We start from the raw sequence: 24,091 nt of genomic DNA, 5'->3' as shown, positions 1-24,091 counted from the left end.
GGATCCCATTGGCTTTCTTGGCAGCCAGGGCACACTGCTGGCTCATGTTAACCGGTCGTCCACCAGGACACCCAGGTCCCTCTCCACAGAGCTGCTCTCCAGCAGGTCCACCCCAAGCCTGTACTGATGCATGGGGTTGTTCCTCCCCAGGTGCAGGACCCTGCATTTGCCTTTGTGGAACCTCATCAGGTTCCCAACTTTCCAGCCTGTCCAGGTCACGCTGAATGGCAGCACAGCCTTCTGGTGTATCTACCACACCTCCCAGTCTGGTGTCGTCAGCAAACTTGCTGAGGGTACACTCTAACTCTTCATCCAGGTCATTGATGAAGAAGTTAAACAAGGCTGGGCCCAGTACTGACCCCTGGGGGACACCACTAGTTACAGGCCTCCAACTAGACTCAGCGCCGCTGATGACAACCCTCTGAGTTCTGCCATTCAGCCAGTTCTCAATCCACTTCACCGACCACTCATCCAGCCCATACTTCCTGAGCTTCCCTAGGAGGATATTATGGCAGACTGTGTCAAAAGCCTTGCTGAAGTCTAGGTAGACAACATTCACGGCTCTCCCTTTGTCTACCCAGCCAGTCATGTCATCGTAGAAAGCTATCAGATTGGTCAAGCATGATTTCCCCTTGGTGAATCCATGCTGACTACTCCTGATAACCTTCTTTTCCTCCACTTGCTTGATGATGGCCTCCAGGATAAGCTGCTCCATCACCTTTCCCGGGATGGAGGTGAGGCTGACCGGACTGTAGTTCCCTGGGTGCTCCTTCTTGCCCTTTTTGAAGATTGGAGTGACACTGGCCTTTCTCCAGTCCTCGGGCAACTCTAAAGTTTTTTCTCCAGTCCTTGGGCACCTCTAAAGTTTAAAAAAACACCTTCAGAACTTCTTTAATGCAAGCCCGCCAGCAATTGCCTTCAGCCACAACTTCTGGCAGACAAAACACAGTGGAAGCCAGTACTTTCACTAAAAGTACTAAAAGGCATCTGCCCTCGCTTTCTCCCTCCTTCTGCTTACACAAGCAGTTGTACAACTGCACAGTGAGCAAAATTAGAAAGGTTATTTTTCTTCTTTTTCAGACCAGTTCCCTGAACTGGTTCACTGCACAGATGCAGACACATGTGCTCGCAAAAGTAACAGAAAAATGCCTTTTTTTTTTTTTATGTGAAGCAACCTTAAAGCTGTTCGACTATTATTTTTCTTGCACAATGTCACTCAGCTGACTTGCTTTCATTCATTCTTCTTTCCCCCTGAAACTGTTAAGGGCACCCATTATAAAAATAAATAAATGTTGATTTCCTAATCTGACCTGACAAAAGTTCCTAACCTTCAAATTTATCTAAGTTGGGGAGACATTCAAAGCTCTCTTGCACCCTTCACATGATGTCACTATTCAAATACAGGATACTACCTCAACCATTTCTAACACCTTCAGTTACGTTTCTATCGAATAAAGAGCTGGGAAATTCCGTGTCAGCACTCTCTAGGTTTCCTGTTTGAAATTTTGGTGTTTGAGAAGCACATACTTCATTAATAAATACCTAAAAGTAACCAAAGAATGCTTTACATTTACACATTTATATACATTTGAAACTACAAAAGAACTGTCTGAGCATGCTAGAGCTCTTGAACTGAGTTGTAAATATCTTTTATAGTCGAGGGCAGCAATACAGCCCATGTTTGGGCCCCAGGTTCTTGACATGGCCCAAGTTTCAGGCAATGGTCTCCAGCAGAGATGGTTCAAGGTTAGAGTGCCCTGAGAGCACACTTAGCTGCCTCATTAGCAGTGTTCAAACCTCAGTGAGATCCCAGCTGACCAACCCAGGCAGCTTTCTGCTCACTAATGGTCAGCATACAGCCACTCAGAGACGGCTAATGGAAACGGAAAGGCTGTTAGTTCCCAATGTTCTAAATTTAGTGCTCTGTTTTGCATTGCAGACAGCCTTTATCTGCCTCAAACACCTAAATCAGAACTCCTCTTTCCATGTAAACACATATTTGCATTATACTGAGGTAAATGTCCCAGAGCTTACTCTTCTCCAGAGAAAGAGAGAGGCAAGAGCATCTTCTTCTATGGCAGCTTATTAAAGCACTTGCCCAGATAAGTAGCAAGCTGCCTCGGATTGTCTCCTTTGACCCAAAGGAATGTAACCGCATCTGCATTAGCCAGAGCTTACCCCAACCACCAATCTGTACACTCCTCCCAAGTGAGGGGATGTTCCACATCTCTCCTCCTGAAGTCAGGGCACTCTGTACACTGTGTACACAGCTCAGTGCTCAACCCAAAGAAGCCTCAAGGACAGAAAACATAGCTAACCTACAGTACCACTAAAGCACTCATGAAGGAGAAGGGTAAGGCATGCTCCAAGGCTCTGTTACCAGGACATTTTATCAAATGACCAATGAACAGAGTCTGGGATCAGACTGGAATTGAGGCTGCATACTTAAGAGCAGGTATTTAGCTGTGCTTTCAGCATGGCTATCAGGCTGACTCCCAGATCAAAGTTAGATGAAGGGACACCGTTTCTTGGTTCTGACTTGAGGTCAGGACATGAACAGGACTGCTTAACCCTGCTAAGTTAGCTCTGGGCAAGCAGAGAAACAAGACCGAGAGACATGTTGAGTTCTGAAATAAAAGGTCCATCAGTTTTGGGCTGGGCAGCATCTAAATGAGCAAAATTAAGCAAAACTTGGGTGCATAAACTGCACTCTGAATGACCACGTGCTTTAAACTGGTAGTATCTGTAAGGTGGGATATTAAGGCTGTAGTAAAACTGGAATAATACCTCAGTTTCAGCTGTTTTGGTCATGTAAAACTGGTTTTCCTTCTTTTTTCGCTATCAGTAACTATTCTTAGCAGTCAGATTAACTACAGTATGAGTAATATCCATTTAGAAGTATTCAACAGTGACAGATGTTTCCTCAGGACAGACCAACCTAAACATTGCTTTTAATGAATATTTTACTAGTTAATTCCATTCCTCAACGAGAATTTTTTCAGTGTGATAATTCATCATGGACACCACTTTGTATAGGACAAACACAATCATGCAAATTCACAATGAACATCTCATCAAGAAGTATGAAGTATGTTCAATGTCACAGAAGCAAAAAACTAATGTGTCTTCAGAAGTTGAGAGTCTGTCAGCTATGACACTGCATTTTGGCAACCTGCTTTGTGAAGCCCATTTAAAACTAATCCACTTTTCTTCAGCAGTTAAACCAAATTAACTTATCTGTGGAGATGAGTATCTGAAAAAGCCTTATTTCCTCAACTCATACATACAAGAAGCCCATATAAAAGAATTAAATCCAGTAGTCTCACTTCACCATAAGTACTGAGAAGCACTTACGGCTTCTTTATTGCCACTGAGTTTTTCCAGAAATAAATGCTCTAAAAGAGCTTTAATTGCTTTCCAAAACCAGACTGACACTGAAGGATAAACAAATACACTTTCATGAGGCTCAATGAGATGAAGATCTCCCCCTTTTGGCAGTAAAAAGCCACTGGCCCAGCTTGAGGAAGCAAAATTTAAACGAAGGGACGGTCAATATGAAATGTGGTGTTTATGGGCAAATAAAAAAAAAACAGCACACATTACAAGTAATGTGCCTCTCGCTATATGACGTTGACAGGCAAAAAACACAACTGCAATATAGTCCAGTTGAGATAAGACTTTGTTTTTGCTGAAAACTGTTTAAGAAAACACGTCAATCAGATGCGCTACACTTTAAAGCAATGCTGCATATTCAATACATCAAGACTTTTAAAAATTGATTAGAACTGATTTGAACAAGTCAAAACAGAAACAAACCAGTATTTTAAAAGTCTAAATGACAAAACTTTTTTCATTCAAGAGAACTTCATCTTCAGACATAGTACAAGAACCTTTTACACATACCAGTAATTAACAAAAAAAAAAAATAGGTTACAGTTGAGTATTCCTTTAGAAAACTCAAAAGCCAAGACTGAGAAAACACGTGAATTTTCTCCACTTATTACTCTAGTCACTCCCAAAACACCACCTAAAGTTTAAGACAGTGTTTTGAGGTAGCTTCCAAGATTAGATTTACAGACACTGTTTTCGGTTAAATGTCCACAGAGCACCTTGCAAGAAACTATAAACTTCAGAGTTCACTAATCCAGAACATCTGATTATCAACGTTTCACAAAAAACAGGTCTTGCAAACAACTTTTACCAGAAGCCTATGTAAGGAATTGCACATTTACTCTAATTGCTTGAATGCACAAACCCAATCTAAGTATGTTTTCAGGAAATGTGTCTTCATGCAGGTTTGAGCATGAATTTGGACAAATTGTACAGAGGCTGAGAGGAAGTTACAAGACAAAAAAAGAAAAAAGATTTCTGAAACATTGAGAAGGGAAGCATTCCCCACCGGTAGGTGTACTCTTCATCCAATTTTCACATATACACCAATCACAGTCATCAATTCTCGCTTAAATGGAAGTCTGATATCAGTAGGTAACAGCTAGTGAGATTTACTTTCTCAGTTCAAGTGAAACCTGATGTTACCCATAACATCACTTACCTTTCTGACTTTGTAAACTATTTCAGTTAAGGTAAAATTCAGACTGAAGCTCAGTGAGAAGAGAAAAGGACAGGTTTGCTGGACACAATGAGCATGGATATTAGACATAATAATGCCTAATTCTCCATTCTGCTAGAGATTAAAACGATTGGTCTATCAACAGATGCCTACACTCAGTTACTACAGCATTTGCAGTTTTCAGATTTCACAAGCACAGAGGAAACAATGTACAGAATGGTGTCAGTTACGTCAAATCTGCCTTGTTTTCACATTTCTGCCTTTCTTTCACAATCTAATTTCTCTCAAGGCACGACACCCATTAGATACATAGACAAATCCCACTTCTCTACCTTTTCCAGACTCAGACATTCTGAAGTTTGTCTTATTTTAAAAAAGCTATACGCAGCAACTTCAAATGCCCCCAAACCACTCTTCCTGTTCCTGGCACATCAGAACTGACACTGGCTGAAAAAGCCCGACCTTCTGTGCTGTATGTGCCTATATATGGTCACGAATACGTGCTTGCAGAAGTGCAGGGGCTCCTGCAGCAACAGGCCACTGTCAGCTCCGCTACGACATGTTCACTCCTGATAATCAGCTACGGTACACATCACAATAAATGGGGCATTAAAACTTAAGTTAGCTTTTCTTTTTTACCCCCCCCCCCCCTTCCTTTTTTCTTTTCCCCTTTTTAACTTAACTGAAATACAGCTGTATTTGCCAGGCACCCTGACAGCTCACTCCTTCAATCAGCAGCCACACTGTGCAGGCAAAATGTGCTCATGGCAAGGAAGATGCTGTGAAACCACACACTTTGCCCTTACTCTTTCCTACACATCACTTATTTCCAGTTCAGCTGTGAACTCCTCATGGCAAGGAGACCCACCCTTCCTCTACTCTCACAACAGGTTAAAGTTTACTGCTCTGGAGCAATAAAAATGAAATGGTGAAGTACATATTAAAAGCCATTTTTTATGGCAAAACTGTATGCAAATTTGGCGGGCTGGAAGTAACACAAGACCTTCACAATACGTTTCCACTCAAAGACAACTTTTTTGCTAATGACAGGAAGAAACAGAGGTCCCAACAGTTACTTCTATCAGTGATTACAGAAAGTGTTACAAAAGGCATTTATATTCTGGATTCCTGAGAGCACCTTTGCTTCCTTACAAAACAAACCAGATCTCCCACTGACACAAACCTGTGTTTGCCAATAAAGTAGATGAGATCACATTTGGGAGAAGGGAGCTCTTTGGTTCTGCTCTAGCATCAGTAAAGAGTCCAGCAAGTCCTACGCCTGGTGTAACATCTTCTGCTGCTGTTCTTGGTACAGGAAACCTTTCCACAGGCAACTAAGCAAATGGCTTTGTCTCGACCCACTGAGCTCTATTTACAGGCAGCTACAGTTGCTTCTCACCATTAGCCCATAGTTACAGAAATATTAACACAGCTAAGCTGAATCAAACTAGATGAATTTCCAATGCTCTCAAGATCCTGTAATTCACATTCATAATAACATGCAAGTCATCCAGGGATCCTCCTTGCACTACCTGGAGCGATACTGGGCAAAAGACTTCTCCAGTTTTATTGAGTTCTGAGTTTGATTGAAGCTCTTGATTTCAGCTGAGCTGTTTTTCTTCATTACACAGCTTTACTTTCTAATATACAATAAAACTGCTCTGATGCCTTCTACCAGTCAGAATTAATTTTGCACTGACATCTGTAGCACATCAAGGAACGCAGTCTAAGGCTCAATCAGCCACCTCAGAAATCATCTTCAAGATACAATGCCTGATGATCTGTCAGTATTGCAAACATTAACATAGTTCCGAGTTTGCAAACCCTTTAATGTTTAAAAAAATAAAATGTAGCTGGCTTCTCCTTTGGACAGGTAGGTACTTGATATTATTGTCTCCAATTGCTCACTAAATTCTTAGGTTACCTACATCCCAGGACGTTACACCAGCAATTACAATACATCTTTTGAAATAAGAGAGCTAGGAGTGTTTCATTGTTGGCATAAACCTAATACTATGCTGCTGCTGCCACCAGAAGGACTAATTTTCCTGCCTCCTCCCAAATAAGCCCTGTGATCCATTTTTACAAACTCCTTTGTACCACCAGTGCTCATCTATTTACATGAGCATCCGGAGAAGCAGATTGATCTAGCTAAATAATAGCTTTCAAAGGTAGCAAGAACACAGAAACCAAGTCACTTACCAAGAGAGCTTTAAATAATCTTTGCTTCTTGCTGCTAACCGTTTAGTGAGGTGAACAAGCCTTCAAAGGGCCAGACAAGCACTGAGAACATACACGTGAGAAAGGGATTACCCCATGTCAGCAACAAACTGTCTTCTCAGTATCTCATGAAACCTCATCCATACCCACAGACATGATTTAAAATACTGAAGAAGCATCCTGAAACATGTACCATTTCACACAAACATGGAGTAAAGACAGTGAGTCTGGGAGAGAGGGAATGAATATAAAAAGTAGTGTTGCAACTGCTTTCCTGCCATGCTCAACTGAAAAACGCACTGTAGTATTCAATTTACTTCTGCTTCTGGGAGATCTGAGGAAGAAAACACTGCAAAAATGTGGTTCTGTGGCACAGGAAAGGAGGGGCACATTCCATGCCTATGGCTTTGACTGAACAGACACTTCCTTCATAGTAATGCCTGAAGCCATATTACATCTATAGAATGTGTGCTTTCCTCAATTATTTTTAATACACGAGTATTTAAGAGTATGTAACAGCACCAGCACTCAATACTGATGCAAAACGTAAATCTTACGCAACGTGAGATATTGCACCTGCATTCTTTCTACCTGAAGAACTGAGTCAGATAAAGAGATTTATTTTCACAAAAATAACCATTTTGAAAGGTGCCAATTGTTTCACTGTAGGGCCTTTCACAGAATCACAGAATGGTAGGGGTTGGAAGGGACCTCTGTGGGTCATCCAGTCCAACCCTCCTGACAAAGCAGGGTCACCTACAGTAGGTTGTAGAGGACCTTGTCCAGGCGGGTCTTGAATATCTCCAGAGAAGGAGACTCCACAACCTCCCTGGGCAGCCTGTTCCAGTGCTCTGTCACCCTCAGAGGGAGGAAGTTCTTCCTCATATTCAGATGGAACTTCCTGTGCTTCAGTTTGTGCCCATTGCCCCTTGTCCTGTCGCTGGGCACCACTGAAAAGAGCTTGGCCCCATCCTCCTGACACTCACCCTTCAGATATTTGTAAGCATTTATAAGGTCCCCTCGCAGCCGCCTTCTCTTCAGGCTGAACAAGCCCAGCTCCCTCGGCCTCTCCTCATAGGAGAGATGTTCCAGTCCCCTCACCATCCTTGTAGCCCTCTGCTGGACTCTCTCCAGTAGCTCTTCATCTTTCTTTAACTGGGGAGGTTTAACAAGGCCAAATGCCGGGTCCTGCCCTTGGGTCACAACAACCCCATGCAACACTACAGGCTTCGGGAGGAGTGGCTGGAAAGCTGCCCAGAGGAAAACGACCTTGGAGTGCTGGTTGACAACTGGCTGAAGATGAGCCAGCAGTGGGCCCAGGTGGCCAAGCAGGCCAACGGCATCCTGGCTTGTATCAGGAATAGTGTGGTCAGCAGGAGTAGGGAGGTGATCGTGCCCCTGTACTCGGCACTGGTGAGGCTGCACCTGGAGTACTGTGTTCAGTTTTGGGCCCCTCACTACAAGAAGGACTTTGAGGTGCTGGAGCATGTCCAGAGAATGGCACCGAGGCTGGTGAGGGGTCTAGAGAACAAGTTTTACAAGGAGCAGCTGAAGGAATTGGGGCTGCTCAGTGTGGAGAAGAGGAGGCTGAGGGGGGACCTTCTTACTCTCTACTACTACCTGAAAGGGGTTTGTAGGGAGGCAGGTGTTGGTCTCTTCTCCCAGGTAACTAGTGATAGGATGAGAGTCAATGGCCTCAAGTTGCCTCAGGGGAGGTTTAGATTTGATTTTAGGAAAAATTTCTTTACTGAACGAGTGGTCAGGCATTTCATCAGCAGTGTATCTAAATATTATGAAAGTCTCCATCTTAAAACCACTTTATACACCACATTCTATTAAGACGAAGGATTAAAAAAAACAAACCCAGAAGAAGACTTCTGAAAGTCATTGTATCAGGTACAGACAGCAAAGAGGAATATGAAAGCAAGGTATGTTACTTGGGTAATACACAGGTCTAACTAGAAAAAAATTAGAGAAGATACATCTCTTCCATGACATTTTACAGTTACTTTTATTACCCCTGACTATAGTCATGCTCTTCCCATATTTTAATTCAGAAACATATTAAAAGAACTGTATTGGTCTCAAATTAGTGAAACAAGTATGTTTTGTTCGTAGACGCTAAAGGATCAAGATCAACCTGAAACTTTAGCTTCAGCTATCACCATCAATAACCAAAAGCTCTGAACTGATAAAAGCTGCTTGCAATTACAACACAGACAGCAGAATACATTATATTATTTTTTTCCCCACATCTGTATTTCTCCGAAAGCCTATGTCTTCTCAGTAGCTGGCTGAAAAACAAATAAGCCGAGAAAACCACATACATGCAAAAGTGATTCTAAAATTATTGATAGTACTACATGTCCCAGATTTGTCACACAGAGCATTGTTCCTGCAGCGTGTTTACTGCAAGTTTTTATCTTTAATGTAGTAGTCCTTTTTCCAGGTACGCACACGGAAGTTCATAATATGAGCAATCGGGGGGAGGAGGGGGGAAGATTAAGAACATCTCAGGTTCACAAATTAGACAAAAGATGCTTTCAGTATCTTCCAAATAACGATTTGACAAAGGTCTAACACAGTCATTGATATGATGTAAATCTGTGAGTAAATCCTGTCCATAAAACCTCCAGAAGCTGTGCAATTGCATGCTTTGCTTATGGATCAGATAGACAACAGATAATAAGCGTAAAAAAACCCCTCAGAATTTCCTTGCAAATGTCATTCATTGACAACTGAAAAAGTATTAAAATTTTACACTTAGTGAAAAGCAAAAGCATTAACTTGTGTTTGAAGAGTAAAAAGTATAACAAACGACTAAGTAAGACTTCACAACGAAAGAAACAGACAGCCTCATCTCCCATATACCGAGTCAAGATACTCTGTCAGCCCAACACACGTGCTCCTCAGTTACCGCAACCAGACTTCTCTTTCTCAGCACTCTATACAGTGGTAACTACTAAAACCTAAAAAGCACTTCATTCACATTTGCAAAGCATTCTTCCACCACAAAGCCCAAATTTTTGAAATGATCCTTCCTATTACTCTAAATTCATTATTTATAATTAGATACTCCAAGGACATCAAGCCTGGATTCGAGCAGTGGGGAGAGCAAACGAACAACATCAGAGCTTGCTCTATGAAAAATGCCTTTATTAAAGGTCAGAATAAGGTGCCACCTTAACTGCATGCCTAACCCCCCTGCCAAATTGCAGTGTCTTAAAATTCTCTCTCAGTGTTACCCATGAGTTTGAAAGTTTTAATGCCTTCTGTCAAGTTAAGAAAGTATTTGAAATATTTTACATTTCAGAAGCTTTCTACTTAAGGATATAAAAAAAGTAATTTCCATATGGTGAAGAATCTGCTTTCATTTCTGCATGAGCAGTTTAAACTCCTTTATACCCTGGCTTTTGGAAACTGGAAATTGATATTATACAGTGCTGCCAGAGAAAAATACACTGATTTGCTGAATAATGTGTCTAAAATCATTACCCTATTCCTCTTTGGCTGCTAAAATTGAAGTCAACCAAAGATGGTATTTCAGAGCAGAACTGCAGGTTGATGTCAGAGTGCACAGGCAATAGAACCCTGTATGCTATGTCACAAATTATTGTCTCCTGTTTCATTACTGGATTTGCCAATAATTTGTTCCACTACTCTTCTCTATTTTTGGTTCAATTTATTTCTCTTATCTACTTAAACTATGAGGTTTCCCGGGTAGCAAGCTTCTGCAAGAGTTCTCCAAGCACAAAGGTAACAAGAACAGGGCTTCTGATCGTCCCAAGCTCCCACTGCATTATAAATACTCCATAACATGGTAAAAGTCATAATCCACAAAAAGTATCTCATTTCTTCACACTACTAATAACAAAAGGATACTTGAACTGCAGTTCTGGAAATCACTGATCTTATATTTAGATCAATATGTCTCATTTGTATTTATCTTCAAGTTTCAAATAATTATTTTTAACTCATCAAAAATGCAGACAACTTTGCTTTGCGTAACAGCCTATGGATGTGCACAGTGAAAAGACAAGCAGCACTGGACACAAATTGCAACAACTAAATATCAGGAGAAGTTTCTGACCATGCGTGTAGTCAAACACCGCAACACATCACCCAGAGAGCCCGTGCAGCCTCTATCCTTGGAGATACCCAAAACTCAAAGTGCACGTCCCTAAGCAACCTGATCTAAGTCAGCCCGCTTTGCCCAAGCGGCGTGCGGGTTACCTCCAGAAGTTTCTATCAGCCTGTGTGACTCCACAAATAAAGTTTTTATTTGCAGTAATACATACAGTATACAATCATTTTTTCAGTGTTGAACACTTCTGTGATTTCCCAACAAAGTGATTACAATTTCTGTTCTGTCCTTCAACCTCAAGGGTATTGATGCATTTTTAAAAAAAAATTCCTAACTCAAGTCAACACACTATGACGTCTCAGGATGTACATAAAAATCTTAATCTTGGAAGGACTGCTATACTCAGAATTACATGCCAGTCTGAGAAGCACCCCCAACTTCCTCATTCTTATTAAAGAATTTCCTCAAAATGTTATTGAAGTGTAACCACTGAGTTTACTCTCACCTTTGTAAAAACAATTCCTTCTGCACAAGTTCTGTTACATGTCACTGGTGGATAAATGTTAACTTTCACAGCTATGGTAATGTAGTCCGTTAAACAGAAGATATGCTTAAACAGTAAATGAGTTCTTTCACATTTAAGTATCAAAGATTTTTCAACCTTTCATTGGAACTTCCTACAGCTTTTCCAGTTCCATAGAGAATTTGAATACAAACAAGAACCAGAGAGCCCACAAGGTCTTCATGCTAGACATGTTAGCAAGGCTGCACTTTTAAATATAAAACAAAGCATATACTGATGAATTACAAAGAAACAACATTAAGGACACTTGCAAAACTTTACCTTAAGTTTGTCTTACAGATTACAGTGCAACTGTATCCAGAAAAGGCTATTCAAATCCTGCTTCTCCTCCAACACATTGTGCTTCTAATCATCTATGGTCTCCAAGTTTCATTCAGAGCAATTCCAAAAGTCAAAATTCGAGAACCTTCCAAAATGAACAATTTAGACCACACATACTGCTTTAATATGTGTAAAGATTTTTAAAATTAACATGTTTTTGTCAAAAAAATCTGCTAATGCTTCCAAAGCAGTTTCAGGAAAAAGGTTTATGTTTGCACTAAGGAAACACTGAACCTCCCACACTGGTGGGCTTGTACGTGCAAGCACGATCTGCTGTCAATGTATTACGTGTTAAAGTTACATACATGAGAAAACACATTTTACTGGCAGAGTTTTCATCTCGAAGCACTGACTAAAGAAACAGGTTTTCCTTAAACAATCTGACAAAGCTACCCTGCAGAGTTTTGTTGATGTAAGACACCCACCTTTATTACTTTGTTTTGTAAGTTTTGACACCTAATTTAAGAAGTTACAAAGTTACCCAATGCAGCTGGAAGCTACCCTGGCTCGTTTTCACAAATGGGACTACTTCCTCATCAGAAGAGAAGTTTTAACTACAGCAGGCTGACCTATTGTTGAACCCCACCTTAGTCAATATGCCTTTCTGAACAAGTGGAACTACCGAGACATAACCTTACTGAGAGGTGTGGTTCTTTTTTTTAAAAACCATCTTTGACAATTCACATATTTATATGCTCATCATTTTGAGGAATGCAAGAGCTAATTTTGCATTAAAAAATGTTATGTGTTATCCTCTCCTGCAAAGATACTCCCCTTTCCTCCCTGAAGGCATCCTGATTTTCTCGGACTTTATCACAACACCACAGCTATTTAACTCCTGTGCTTTGTAGGGAAAAGGTTTACATTAAAAAAAAATATTAAAAAAAATCTATAGTAAACATATCCCTATGAGTCACCAAAAATGGACTACAGAACACAAGTTTTATGTTTTAAATAGTTTAAGTCTTGTTTTGCATTTGCACTGTTATTTGCTAATGAATATTTACATTAGTAAATGCATTTTTTACAGTAAAATCAGCACCTCACATTAATCATTGCCTATACTCATATAGGTAAATTGTAGCTTTTATATACACACTAATATGCTCTTTAAAAACATTTTTATATATGCTTATTAGTTTGCCATAGCCACAGGTAGCAAAACAACTTGTACAGAAACCAGAATAAAATTAAACTGCAAAAACACGGGTACTAGACTTTAACAAAACTTCAGATATGCTGGAAAAATAAATAGGTTTTGCATTGGAGACTTGTTACATGAGGCTGCATTACCCACAGGAAGCACACAGAAGCAATGACTTCCCATTGTTATCTTCCTTGAAGAGTTTAGGGCTTCAAGATTTCCACCTCCCACACCTCACTTTTATTTATAGACTGAAACAAACACAAACTTTTGGTTTTCCACATATCTAACACTTCCAAGATTTCAGTGTCCTACGTGAGTAAAACAACTACAAAACACTGTCTCACAAAAGCTGTTTTTAGCACTGGAAAATCCCTGGTACTAGATGCTAAAGCCAGCAACTTTCAGTGGCAATGGCCCAACTTCAGATCTTTGGATGTACAGAAATCTCACACACCATATTTACTACAAATAGTTCTCAGATTTTTTTTAAAAAAGCTTTTTCAAATTTATCTTCACACTTATTATCATCACTTTGAAAGATAAGCAAGGCTTCAAAAATGTTATGCTAAAATGTGAATCTAAGGAACAACACTGGGTTCGAAGCCAGTTACGCAATCTTGTGTACTGAAATGTTCCTTTTGGCAACTGGCTTTTCTCCTTCCTTGGTAAAGCCAAGCTTCTTTACCTAAACCACAACTCTCCATTTTGCCACTATTCCAATTCATGCCCTTTCTGTATTCTCAATGACGCTACACATTGCGAGTTTCAAATCTGAATTATGGTACAGCTAAATGCAGCCATCGTAACTGACTACTAGATAGAAACAGGAAGGTACAGCTGCTGCAAATGGAATTGCTTACTGTCCTTGCAACACTCGCATCTGCTGACTGTACATGAAGCAAGACACGAATCAAAGACCTTTCAGAATTTGTCTTACGACTACATCACTTGAGATCTTATTTACTTATGCTTTTACAGCATTATTAGCAGTCTGATGCGAAAAAGTACTGTTATTTTGTCCACCTTCTTCGCTCCTTGAATTTCAGCAGTTTTGGCCAGTGTCATAGTTCTGCCTCTATCAAAATTACCCACAAAACTGTACCACCACCACCACCTGCACCAGCCTTTGATACTATCAGTTCCACATCATAGGAGAAAAGTATCTAAAGGAGTAATGTGATTTAGTCCCCATGAAAACAAATGCTTGTCTGTCTGCCTCTACTCCTACATTTATTTATAGCCCCAACTGGATGGGAGAGAAGAGTGTGCTGCTGATTTTTTTTTTTAGCTCAGTAAAACTGAATGTTTGAGATAACATTTTTAAGGAGCTAGGCAAATTTTAACTTCAAAAATATTTGCAGTGTCTTTCATAACAAGTGTCAATTGAGACACTGGAAATTAATCAAAACTGAAGAAATTCAGTTCAAGATCCACAAATGTACTAAGAACTTCCACTTCTAAATTTCATTCCTTATACAGCAGTCATTTAGTGGCTCAGTAGAGGGCAAATCTATGCACTTAAAATTACAGTAAGTTACAGCCCCCAAAAATATTTCACTCTAAACTGAGTATCTTCCATTTAATCCACTTCAAGTGCACTGATCTTGGTTTACTACTGACAGAAAATAAATAAAGCTTGTAAGCATGTAAATTTTTATTGTAAAATGACAGCACAACTTATATGGATCAGAATTAAAATCTCAAGGCATCACAAGATCTGCATGGGTATTTGCCTGCTTTTCCAAGAGTTTGCAGCATTACCGATCTTTGCTTTATTAACCAACAAAATACACTGCCAGGCTTGGAAAATTCCACTTATATAAGACAATCAATTTTATATGGGACTGAAGTGGACAAAGGAATCAATTAAATTTACAATGGAACAGTTCTGATTCTATTGACTTAGACTGAGTCAGGAAGAGTCTCTAGATGGCCTGTACCCATTTTGGGAGAACAGAAAAACTGGAATTTATGGATAGAGCAAAGTTCAGAACTTAACTCCATCAGTCACAAAAGCACAAGCAGCGCTTCTTGGATCACACAGAGGCAAGATCAACCTGTCATTGTGTCTTTCATTATTTGGTGGGACAAGAGGCAATGGACACAAAACCAAACACAGGAGGTGCCGTCTGAGCATAATGGAACTTTTTTTTACCATGAGGGTGACCAAGCACTGGCATAGGTTGCCCAGTGAGGCTGCGGAGTCTCCATCGTTGGAGATTTCCAAAATCCATCTGCACACGGTCCAGATGACCCTGCTTGAGCAGGTGGATTAGACAAAATGACCTCCACAGGTCCCTTCCAACCTCAACCATTCAGTGATGCCAAGATAACTTGTAGTCTAAGTATTTTCAAGCATACTCTCTAGGAACAACATACTGGATTAAAGTTACTTGTACTTTCTATAGGGTCCTAAAAGAAACACGGATTACCACACACACTTCTTGATTACATTACTACTTGTACCAACAGAGAGGTGGTATTTGAATGTGAATTAAGATAGAGAAATCCCGGCACTATGCATCTCTTTGCATATCAGTGCATCTCTAGTTCTGAAACACAGTCCTAGTAATCTCAAACACGCAGAAAATCTGTCTTATTGCAACTGCTTAGACATTGTAGACACCCTTCCTCTAATTTCATGTAAGTTTGAAGCATCATTTCTTTAATGTCTCTCGCATTCAAGTCATCTCACAGCTTCCACAGCCATGAAAGCCCACATTTTTTAATGAATGAAATGAATAATGCTGTGCATTACATAAAGACATGAGCAGCGCACCAGCACGATGTACACAAGCCACCACACCCTAGCTCTGAAACAGGCAGCTGCCACGAAGCTGGATCCAACGGAGGAAGGCAAGGAGCACTGGCAACTGAGGTCTTACAAGACACCCTGTTCCTTGTGAGATTTTTCCGGAAAAATCTTGCCTTAAATCTAAGAAGCTTCCAAATGCTATAAAAGGCGATTAGACGCACATGCCGTTAACACAGACCCTCTGCTCCTTGACCTTACACTTCCCCAACCGCTGTCCTCTAACAGGAAGTAAAACAGCCTTCCTCACTCCCTCAGCCCCCTCCTCTCCCGAGCCTCCCGTGTCCCACCTCCTCCCGGCGCCTGCGGGGCTGAGAGGGGAGGCGACGGCCGAGGCCGGCGCCGCTCCAGGGCCTCTCCCCGCCGGTCCCCGCTCGCCGTCCCCCCGCCGCACAGCGGGCGGGGGCGGCGGCCCGCAGCGGCCGCGGGGAGCCGGCAGAGCGGCCGCCGCCCCCGCCGGGCCCCGCCCCACGCCGGGCCCGCACCGTACAAGGAGCGGCGGGAGACGCGCCGGGGCCAGGACGGCGGCCGGGCCAGCCCTCCCCCCCCCGCCTCCCTGGCGACCCTCCTCCCGCCCCCCCGACTGACAGGCCCGGCCGGGGGAGCGACGGTAAAAACACGAACCACAGGGCGAGAGCCGAGCTCGCCCGGCGGCCTCCCGGCTCGGACGGCCGGAGGACGAAAGGGCGGCCCGGCTCGGCGCAGCACCCCCACCCCCCCGCACCTTCTCCTCGTCGGACAGCTGCTCCTCCAGGTCCGCCATCTTCCCGTCTGCCTCCGGCGGCCGCCGCCTCCCTCGCAGGCAGGAAGGGCGGGGCCCGCCCCGCGCGGCTCGCCGGGGAGGCGGGGGCTCTGCGCGTGCGTGGGGGCCGCCGAGGGGGCGCGGGGGAGGCGGTGGCTCTGCGCGTGCGTGGGGGCCGCCGAGGGGGCGCGGGGGAGGCGGGGGCGGGAGGAGGGCAGCGGTGGTTTGAGTGAGATCGGTGGGAATTTGGGCAGACAGGACTGAAAGTCCCCAGGTTTCAGACACCCGCTGGCAGCGTGCCCCACGCCGGTTAGTGGGTGCGGGTGCTGGGGGCCGGCGGGGCTGAGCGTTGGGGCCGGGGCGGGGGCCGGCGGGGTTGGGTGGAGGCCCCGGCCCGGTGCCCTGAGGGGTTTTGCAGAGCTCCGTTTGGTGCCAGCGGCGGAGACTGAGGAGAAAGGCGGTGTGAGATGATCTGTGCTGTACAGCATTGGACGTGGAAGAGGAGTGTGGTCAACGGGAAGAAACAGGAAATAAATAGGTCGGAATTTTTTGATCATGAGAGTAAGAATATGTACAGTGTCTTCCAGCGGTGTGATGCTGCAGGTACACAGAGGGGCATTTGAGATGATGGCTTGCAAGGATTGCCTGGAAGAAGACATAGTGGAAGTTTTGAGAAAAACTGTAATAGAGGAAAGAAAACATTTGTGTGGCTCAAACCATGTGGATTTGAGGACAGTGAAATTCTGTATCCTCTTCCCACGGTGACCCAGGGAGCGGTGAGAGAACAAGGCAGTACGTGTTGGCAGTTCCTAGGAACACATCCATGCTTCCAGGCAGCTGTGGTGCGGAAGATGGTCCTCCTCCTCAGTGACTTCCTTCTAACAAGGATAGTTGAACTGTCCTTCAGGGGTCATCTGGACAGTGGGAAGTTTTGTCTTCTTCCAGGAGCAAAGTCAGACTGGGAAAACAGATAAGCAGGAGAAGCTGCTTTGATAATAATCTGCTCTGGCAGCAATGAGACAGTCACAGACGCCATTCTGCAGAAGGTGAAAAACTGCAGAGGCTTAAAACGGAAACTGAAGGAGGAATCAGATGACCTTTTTGAGAAATCCTTCCTGTTCCTTGATCAAGAGTAGAAAGAACATGGGAAATACGGGTGTTAGCCAAGTAGAGTATTTGGGGTTTGTGGAACGCTGGGATAAAATCTGAATAAATTTGGGTGTTTGTAGGTTTCATCTTATTAATATGGATGCCAGTTTCCTGGATGATACAAAAGCAAGGGCAGCTGAGAGAACAGAATAAATGTTCCACATTCTGAAAAAGAACAACCCTAAAGCATTATGAAGTAAATCCAAATGTTACCTTGTGAGGAGTGTATCTTACAGTTCACTGCATATTAATGTTAAGAGACTCAAATATGTAAGACAATTAAGAGGTTGAGAAAGATTATAGGATTAGTATAACAAAGTTGGTGGGTAGAGTGTTGTATGATGTTGAAATTGATGGTTAGACCTTATTCTTAAGGATGGAAAAGGTAAAAAGGCTGGTGTATTATGCCAGAGTGACCATTAGCCGTTTCAAAGTCAGAGAAGTTTCAGAAGAATAAGAACTTAGTTATTTATAAATTAAAGTTCTAATTCATTAAATGAAATATGGTCTGCCATGGACCACCTGATCTTGCCAGAGAATAAGTTTAAATTCTTTAGCAGTCTGTTCCTAATGTGAAGGAAGAATAAAGTTCTTTTCATTACTTCAAACTGAAGGAAGTATGGTGGAGGAATTATATATCCAGTGATAATTCTTTGGTAACATTTAAAAAATCCATTTTCCTAACGTCTAGCACAGTATGCTTCGTCCCAGTTATGATGGACGAGGAGAAGCTTCATTGACTGGAAAAATCACAGGTGTCAAGATACATCCAAGTTGATCATGGTTAGTGGTATGAATGCAGCCAGCTTCTAGCCAAAGAATCTCGTTGTGCTAGAGAGTTCATCCACATCAATCTTTCTTGCATGAGTATTTGTACACAACGATTAATGCTGTCACATGCAGTATAGCAAATTATTGCCTATATCTGTAGATTTTTTTCAAGGCTGTCATTCTAGATGCCCTAACAGGACTGTTGCATGGAACTGAAGGAAAGTGGCGTTGGACAAGAAGTCATTGCAGTCAGTTGGATGTGTGGAAATTACAATGGCACTGAAAATTAATACATGAACAAAGGATGAAAATGAAAAAAAGTCAAAATAATGAATGTACAAGTTGGACAACGTGACCGACTCAGGAATGTTGAAGAGGGATTTAAAATACCTGTAGCTGTGGAGGATAAAGATAATGGACAATGGTTTATTCATGTCAGGAACAAAATAAAGGACAACCAAACCTAATGTTTAATAAGGCCATTGCGAGGTGCAGAATGGTGAAATGTAGAGCAGAAAAGGTGTATCTAAAGCATGTTTGGTTTTGGAATATCTCACATATATTATTTGGACTCAATAATAGAAGGTAATGGCCTGTAGCAGGGGAAAGCATTGTGCAACATTCAATTTCACACAACAGGACTTTGTAACTTCCACCCAGGAGTCTTAAGAGTAACTAGCTGAGGAGGTCTGTGAAATGCTTCTGTTAATTTTTAACACCTTGGGATTTGGCAGCTAGGGGATGTTGCCAAGGATGTTGCTTTATTTAATATCTGTTAATATGATAGTTCAAAAAGGTAGATCTTGCCAGATAAACATGAATGGTTTTCTCATAAGTTAATATATGTATCTGTTGGATGTACATGTTTACACCAGTTTTTTTCTTCAAGTTTACTGAAATTAACATGATGAAGTGAATGATTCAGAGGAGGACTGTGTAGTCATCGTAACTACTAATGGGAACCTTCTGATAGTACGCTGGCAGGTGCTTTGCTGTGACCTTAGGACTTAATGGGAAATGAATAATCACACAGAAATAAGTCCTGTTCTTGCCTTGTGACTCAGTGTTTTGGAGTGCTTGTGTGTCCTTTCAGGAAGAACATGGAAATTTCAGAGGGAGTTTGAAAGAAGACTAAAAGTAGTCCTGAATATGCAGAACAAATTTCAGAATGTGAGGCTCAAGAATGTCAAGATTAAGAAGTGACTTAGGAAATAGCAGTGATACCTGAGTTAGTTTGGAATTTATGTGCATCTTATCTGAAGTTATACATCTGTACTTGCTGTTTTAAATTGAATACAGCCAATTTCCAGCCAGTAAATCTTCTCATACTATAAAATTCACCCACATTAGTGATCTTTTTCATGTGCTCGTGTCTCTACACATTGATCAAAGGTCGATTTGCACTACAATCACATACAGAACAGAAAAACATCCTGTTACTGACTAGCTAGCTCGTGTCTTAGTAAATGTCTGGTCCCACTACATGGAGCTCACTGTGGGCTAGCAGATCTGTCTGATGGGCAGTGTGTGGTTTCCTGCTGCAATGAGGGAAAAACAAATGAGTTAAAAAAAGCAGCTATTGAGTTCTACTTATTCCAATCAGACATGATAGAGCTGCCAATCAAGTACTTTGCTGTTTTGCTGTACTGGTTCTGTCATTTTTTTCTGTATTGACTCTGTAGGGCCAGACCCCTGGCCCTTGAGTAGCACCAGGAGGAAGGGCACAGCAATCCTTCCTGCACAGTCTCCCTCCAGGGCTGTCAAAACGGCTTGACAGAAGTACAGTTTCTGTGCTAAAGCCATCCTGAAGGAGTTAATGGGACATAGAGGTTCGCACAGTACGCTTGCTCTGTCCTTCTGCACTGGCCCCAAAGACTGAGAGAAACAATGCAGAGAAAAATAAATTACAATTTTCTTCTTCTTACAGAAGGCAGGTGATTGACTTTTGACCTACTGCATCTGTTCAGAGGACAAATTGATGAGAGATATATTTGGTGCCTACTTGTTTAATCTGGAGGATGTACTACACTCTGTTTCCTAGGACAAAGGTGGACTCTGGCCAAGCTCTGAGCCCTGCTCGGATGGTGCTCCTGGCAGTAGGACAGGAGGAGTGCCCAGAAAGGTGTGACGGGCTGCGTCCCTGCTGCCCGCAATGTTCTGTGGGAAGCGTCTCCCTGCATCCTGGTACCTGCTGGTATAAATCCTCACATTCCTGTGGGTTGGTGGGAGGCATACTCCAGTTCCTGAGATTCCCAAATACATATCAGATCTTACGGCCTTGGGAATTGCCTGCCAATTTGTGTCCGTATTTTGGGGGAGCTGGTGTTTGCAAAGCTGGCAGTTTGCTCTTTGTACCTTACAGAACCTTCATGGTGAAAGCAAATGGGTTTGTTCTAGAGAAGTTGAATGTTAAATCCTTACAACAGTGTTGGACAGAAAGCTGTGATGGGAATAAAACTATAATAAAATGCAGCTGTAGAGCAAACCTGAGACTGAGCTTCCTTCATAGATAACACTTAGGATCTTTTAGGCCACAACAGACATTCAAGAGAATGACTCAGTAGCCCTTCACCTACTGTGGAGGTCCCATTTGGAGTCACAGAACAGCCCAGGTTGGAAGGGAACTTGAAAGATCCTCTGGTCCAACCTTTCATGGGGAAGGGAGCATAGGTGAGATTATCTAGCGCTCTGTCCAATTGCATCTTGAAAACCTCCGGTGATGGGGACTCTGCCACTTTCCTGGGGAGGTTGTTCCAGTTAATAATTGTTGTCATTGTAAAAAGTGTCTGTCTTACAGCAGGATTTTTGTTTGATACCTTAGAATTTACTGTCCTTTGGTTTCGTTGCTTACCAAGTTCATGCTCCTGCTTACTGTGGCATTTTTAAGTTTGTCACGACATTCTTTATGTTTCACAACCATAATATTTTTACAAGTTTTATTATTTTTGCATTATATTCTGTGTTTTTCATGGAGACTATGCATGCCATAATTATTTAGATTACAAACTTCATATTTAGGTCATTTTTAGCTGTCTTTATTACCGCATTTACCCTAGAAGCTCCTTTTAGGTTCCTCTTAGGGTTGCATTCAGTTCTTATGCAGGCTTGCTCTGTGACTTCCTACTTGGTTTCTATTCTTGGGAGTTTTCTTGGCTTCTTTTCTCCACCCTGTCTCTTCCAAGAATAGTCAGCTATGTATCTTGCCTTATGTAATTCAAATTCAAAGTCTTGCATTTGCCTTTCTTTTGGCATGTACCTATGATTTAGGAATTAGATACCCATGTTTTTTCTTAAACGCAGGCCAGTAGTTTACTTCACTAGTTACAACAAGATTTAGTTCTCCCATAAACTGAGGTGCATCGAAGCAGGTACATTTTTTCAAGAACTAAGAGTGGGATTATTTGTGATACAGATTTTTTATTCAGGGATGGGAATGTGCAAAAATTGGTTAAAGAGAGCATTGTAGAGGAAGGCAACCAAAGGAAGGAAATACACCTAAGCCTTGTTGGCTGCTACTCCTGCTCCAGCAGAGATAAGGAGGCTGCAGGTCTTTGAAGGTAACAGGCAGTAGTGCAGCAGCATCTGCAAAGAGCTGAAGACAACAAGAATATGATAAAGATGAAGTGCCGTGTACTGAAACATCTACTTTTGGTTCTAGTAAGTCCCAAACTATCTTTTGGAAGGAGCAATGCTTGTATAATCCAAATTACGTACAGATTTTTAGAGAAAAAATTCATATTCTACTGATTCTGAAGCCTGTAATCTTCATACATGGGGTAGGTGTCGGTAGGTTTCTCCTAACATGTTTGTTCTCTTTGTTATCTTAGTATATGAACTATTTAAAAGCCATAGCGTTAGCTTTTGAAATGTCGTCCGTACCTACCAACTCTTTTTCTTCACCTGCCCTTTGACTTCTTGAGTGTATCGTTTGATAAAGTTGTCAGACTTGCAAAAGTGCTTCATCCAAAATTCTCTGATTAAAGAATCCTGATTTCCTTCTGAAAAGTAAAATGAAATACCATCAAGAAAAGATTAGTGACTGCTTATAAAACATCTTTCATTACAGAATATCTTCTCTCAATGGTAGTTTATTTAATTCTGATGCAATGTGAGGAACAACAGCGTAGTAAAACTGCGTTCTGAAAGTATTCTTGAAGTTAGCAGTGCGTGATGGATTGCCAGTACTGAGGAATTTTAGGGGTTTAAATTATAGCACTAGAGTTTTCAGGAAAAACACGACAAGTAGAAAAGCATTGTTTACAGTGTCCGTGGAAAAGTTGCTAACTTAAACATCAGTCTGTGCTACAGTGATAAATATTTTCTTAATAAATTACATCATAGCCATGTGCTGTCACAGTGCTTTGGAAAGTAGAGTATTAGCATGTCTATTTTACAGCCTGTTTTTCGAAGATAGATAAATTGGCCATAGACAGGTAGAGCTAGAGGGTTTCAAGGAGAACATTTATGCATTGCAAAGGGTTCAAAGAATAATCAGGGACTGGAGAAAGTGGGAAATCCAATCTGCTTAGTTTTCCAGCAAAAAGCTTAAAGGTTTGTGACTACTTTTTGGGAGATCAGAAGGTTGTTCACAGGATGTTTTGATATGTTAGGATGTTACAGGATTCATGGCCAGAAGTTAAAACAGGGCAAATTCAGGCTAAAAATAAACTTAGTATTAATAAATAGACTTAGTATTAATTGTCAGAGTAGTTGACTACTGGAACAATTTAACCAAGGCAACACTGGCGCTAGCAATTTTAGAGTGAATATTGACCGTTTTTCTAAAAGATAAATTGTACAATTCAGCAAGGACTTAAGGAGTCTTGTGGCCTGCGTTTCAGAAGAAGGTAGCGAGGGAGATGGTGAAGCAATCCTCTCTGACGCTGTATGGCATGATTCTCTGAGCCCTTTTCCTGTTCAGCAATGGGTGGAGAGAAACTCAAGTGAGAATGGAAGTGGCTGCACAGAAGAGCCGAAGAAGAGGGAGTATGGTTGGAGCGTAATGAACTGGATCCAGTGAGGATGGAGTACGGAAAGGGATCTGGCTTTTAAAAGGGAGCGAAGAAAAAGTACCTAGGAAGTTACTGAGGTTAGAGTGGGTATTGATGATACAGGGAAGACCAGGGTGGAATAGAAGGTCTGTAAAGAGGTTTAGTAGAGTATTTGAAATCAGATTATTTGGGGAGTATTTTTGCTGCCTAATTTACAAACACCCGAGTCTGAGCCGGTGACCCTTGGTTCCCATTACATCAACAGGGAGAAATAAACACTCCAAGGGTGAGATTCATCTGACCTAGTTAAGACATCTGTTTTAGGATAAGATTATTGGCTGTAAGGAGGTGGCTAGTTCAGACCCAGCTGTCTAAATGTTAGCTGCCCGTGTTATGACAGCCAAAATCCCCTTTCAGTGTTAGGAGATCAAAGGGCAAGAAGATGATGGACCGAGGAAGAGGGACAAGGGCTAAGGGGAAAACACAAAGGACAGCTGAAGTTACAAAGCTAAGGGAAGGGAGCAAGGACTACACTTGTAATTCAGCATTGCTCTGTGCTCCTATACTCAGGGAGGTAAACGTAAACCACACATTTGTCCATAAAGGACTTTGTACCAAGAGGGCTGTATTTCTGTACTGCCTTTCTTGCAGCTCCTACGTGGACATCAGGAATGCTGTATCAGTAGCTACTGATAATACAG

The 24,091-nt window shown here is 41.9% G+C and overlaps 1 protein-coding gene across 1 annotated transcript in view; it reads right to left on the bottom strand.

The window, feature by feature from the left end:
- The window catches only part of CAPZA2 (capping actin protein of muscle Z-line subunit alpha 2), a 39,336-nt gene extending 22,768 nt beyond the window's left edge, over positions 1–16,568 (bottom strand). Inside the window, exon 1 of the mRNA XM_075428433.1 lies at positions 16,462–16,568. Within this exon, the coding sequence (XP_075284548.1) occupies positions 16,462–16,500 (39 nt within the window). The 5' untranslated portion in view covers positions 16,501–16,568. The remainder of the gene's footprint in view (positions 1–16,461) is intronic.
- Positions 16,569–24,091: the final 7,523 nt, after the last annotated feature.

The sequence above is a fragment of the Opisthocomus hoazin genome, chromosome 8 (assembly GCF_030867145.1).
Source record: "Opisthocomus hoazin isolate bOpiHoa1 chromosome 8, bOpiHoa1.hap1, whole genome shotgun sequence".
In the NCBI taxonomy this organism is placed as follows: Eukaryota; Metazoa; Chordata; class Aves; order Opisthocomiformes; family Opisthocomidae; genus Opisthocomus; species Opisthocomus hoazin.
Note: the sequence above shows the minus strand (reverse complement) of the source record. Positions and strands in the feature narration are given on the sequence as shown.